The 2,677-nt window shown below is 53.9% G+C and overlaps 1 protein-coding gene across 1 annotated transcript in view; it reads left to right on the forward strand.

Annotated features, from left to right (window-relative positions):
- Positions 1–174: 174 nt before the first annotated feature.
- ILF2 (interleukin enhancer binding factor 2) overlaps positions 175–2,677 on the forward strand; it is a 3,525-nt gene continuing 1,022 nt past the window's right edge. The window contains exons 1-8 of the mRNA XM_010150081.1: positions 175–213; positions 1,090–1,194; positions 1,504–1,581; positions 1,756–1,858; positions 1,940–2,005; positions 2,181–2,297; positions 2,379–2,457; positions 2,582–2,669. Of these exons, the coding sequence (XP_010148383.1) occupies positions 1,096–1,194; positions 1,504–1,581; positions 1,756–1,858; positions 1,940–2,005; positions 2,181–2,297; positions 2,379–2,457; positions 2,582–2,669 (630 nt within the window). The 5' untranslated portion in view covers positions 175–213; positions 1,090–1,095. The remainder of the gene's footprint in view (positions 214–1,089; positions 1,195–1,503; positions 1,582–1,755; positions 1,859–1,939; positions 2,006–2,180; positions 2,298–2,378; positions 2,458–2,581; positions 2,670–2,677) is intronic.

Genomic DNA, 2,677 nt, shown 5'->3' on the forward strand with positions numbered 1-2,677 from the left:
GGTTAGGAAGAAACCTTTCCTGTTTCTGTAGGGCCTTTCTCGCGTCTCGGGAGCAAATCTCCACAAAACGGTGACGGGGTGGGGGGTGTACGGTGATGACGAACACAGTGGCAAGCAGGTACTGTCCCTGCAGGGAATAAAGTTGGTTTTTTTTTTCTTTCCCCCTTTAGGTTCCGGCCCTTTGTGCCGCACATCCCCTTTGATTTCTATGTCGTGAGTAGCCCTGTCCTACGGAGCTGTTTGCGGGCAGCAGCTGCCGGACTTTTCCGTGTTTAAAGATGCATCTTAAAAAGCCTTGTCCGGTGACTTTGATGGTTTGGCTTCTTTTAGCGTAGCTGGAGTACAGGAGTTGACTGAAAAGGCTGTTGGTTCAGTAACTAACCCGAAATAGATCACGGGATGACTAGGATGCAGTTGAGTAATCACACATAAACACCTTGATTGAGGTTTTGCTGCTTTTTAAGGCACCCACTCACCCAGCCCCTCGATTCTGTCAGTAACACAAACCCCAGGGGTTACTCCTGTCACAAGTCCTCCAGGCTCTCTGTCCGTGTCACTCCGTACAAGGACCAATGGCCACACACGTGTCCCACCTTTTTCTAGGAGGAAATAATTTCCTCCATCTGCCCTTTACAGACACCTAACTTCCAGGGCAAACAAGGTCGCTTACTCTTGCCTTCCAGGCCCTGTGGCTGTGAATCCCGTCACAGCAACCGCAACACTCCAGCCACCTGCAAACCAAGGGTGTTATTATGAGGGGACTGTGACAGAGTTCCTAAAAACGCCGTTGATAGAGCTGTTTAAATGAGGTCTGCCCTGTCTCACAGCCCGTGGTTACACGGGCACGCTGGCGGCTCCGCTGCCGTCCCCTCGGAGCATGGCGAGAGCGTACGAGCAGGACAGGCAGCAGCTCTCCCTTAGGCTAACGTGACAGCAGATTATAAAAGCAACAAGTGAAAACCATGACGAGGAATCGCAAAGGAAACAGGCGCCGGAGAGTAAAAAATAAACGGTGTAAATTTTGCTGAGGAGTGGGTTGAACCAAAGTTTCCCTCGGGTGTCGCAGTCTTATACCTGCTCCCGTTTCAGTGCGAAATGGCTTTCCCCCGCGTCAAACCAGCCGCTGACGAGACCGCCTTCAGCGAAGCCTTGCTGAAGAGAAACCAGGATCTTGCTCCGACCGCCGCTGAACAGGTTTTGTGCCGAAAATCACCTTAAATTCTTTGGCTGGGTGGTGCCGTGGCGTTAGCGAACGCGGAGGTGGGCTGTCCTTCAGAGGGGGTAGCCAGGAGGAGTCGTTACTAGCCTGAAAAGTAATGAATTCTCTCGGAGAGAGGCTCTGCAGTATTAGTATGGGTGGGGTTTCTCGGGGGGTGACTTGTAAATCCGTTTGTCACATATCTTGGATCAGGGCTCTCTGTGTTACGCTGTGCGCAGTCAGTTTATTTCAAGTCCTGCTGGACAACTGACCGGTAACACCACCCCTCTCCAATTCCTTTTCAGGCTTCCATTCTTTCCCTGGTGACCAAAATAAACAACGTGATCGACAACTTAATTGTAGCACCAGGAATGTTTGAAGTGGTGAGTCCCGAAGTGCTGAGCTTGGGAAGAAAAACCTATGTGGGGAGAGGCTTCGGCATGCGGGACACTGGTGTCCCGGCCACCAAATCTAGCCTGAAGCGGATAAAAGATTCACGCCGATGCCCGGAAACGCGGCACGTCCATTAAATTCACTCCTTTTCCCTTTTTAAACAGCAAATCGAGGAGGTTCGCCAGGTGGGTTCCTACAAGAAGGGCACCATGACGACGGGGCACAACGTGGCCGATCTGGTTGTGATTCTGAAAATCTTACCCACCCGTGAGTATCGGCTGCGCGGCCGCTGTCCCAGCTGCAGCGCTCGGCCCCGCTCTAACCACCTCTTCTGCTTCCTCTCCCTAGTGGAAGCTGTGGCAGCCTTGGGAAACAAAGTCGTGGAAAGCCTGAGAGCGCAGGACCCCAGCGAAGGTGGGACGCTCCCCCATACGTGGTTGGGGGGGACATACGCAGTTTCCCCTTCAATCTCTGGGGTTTGCCTGAAGGGAATGGTGCTGCAGCACTGCTGCAGAGATCCCTGGTCTTTCCTGTGGTCCCAGTAAGGTTCCCAGCTCCTCCATGAGGAATTCTTGTTCTCCCTCCCCAGTCCTGACCATGCTGACCAATGAGACTGGCTTTGAGATCAGCTCAGCTGACGCGACGGTGAAGATCCTGATCACCACGGTGCCACCCAATCTCCGCAAGCTGGACCCCGAGCTACACCGTAAGGGCTCGGCGTGCTCTGCCCCGCGTGCCTATGCTCCTTTTGGGTCAGAATCCGAGCCTTTCTGCTGCTTTTTTTCAGTGGATATCAAAGTGCTGCAGAGCGCCCTGGCTGCCATCAGACACGCTCGCTGGTTTGAGGAGAACGCTTCCCAGTCCACGTGAGTTTGGCCTCAAACGGGAACCGCAGCTGAGGCTCCGTCGAAATAATCCGCTTCACGGAGAGCGGGGAGAGCTGGAAGGTGCGTGACACATTCCAGACCCTCCTCCTGCCATCTTCTCCAGGGTGAAGGTCTTAATCCGGCTGCTGAAAGACCTGAGGATTCGATTCCCGGGCTTTGAGCCCCTCACGCCCTGGATTCTGGACCTGCTGGTGAGCAC

This window comes from Eurypyga helias, unplaced genomic scaffold (assembly GCF_000690775.1).
Source record: "Eurypyga helias isolate BGI_N326 unplaced genomic scaffold, ASM69077v1 scaffold34240, whole genome shotgun sequence".
NCBI classification, from domain to species: domain Eukaryota; kingdom Metazoa; phylum Chordata; class Aves; order Eurypygiformes; family Eurypygidae; genus Eurypyga; species Eurypyga helias.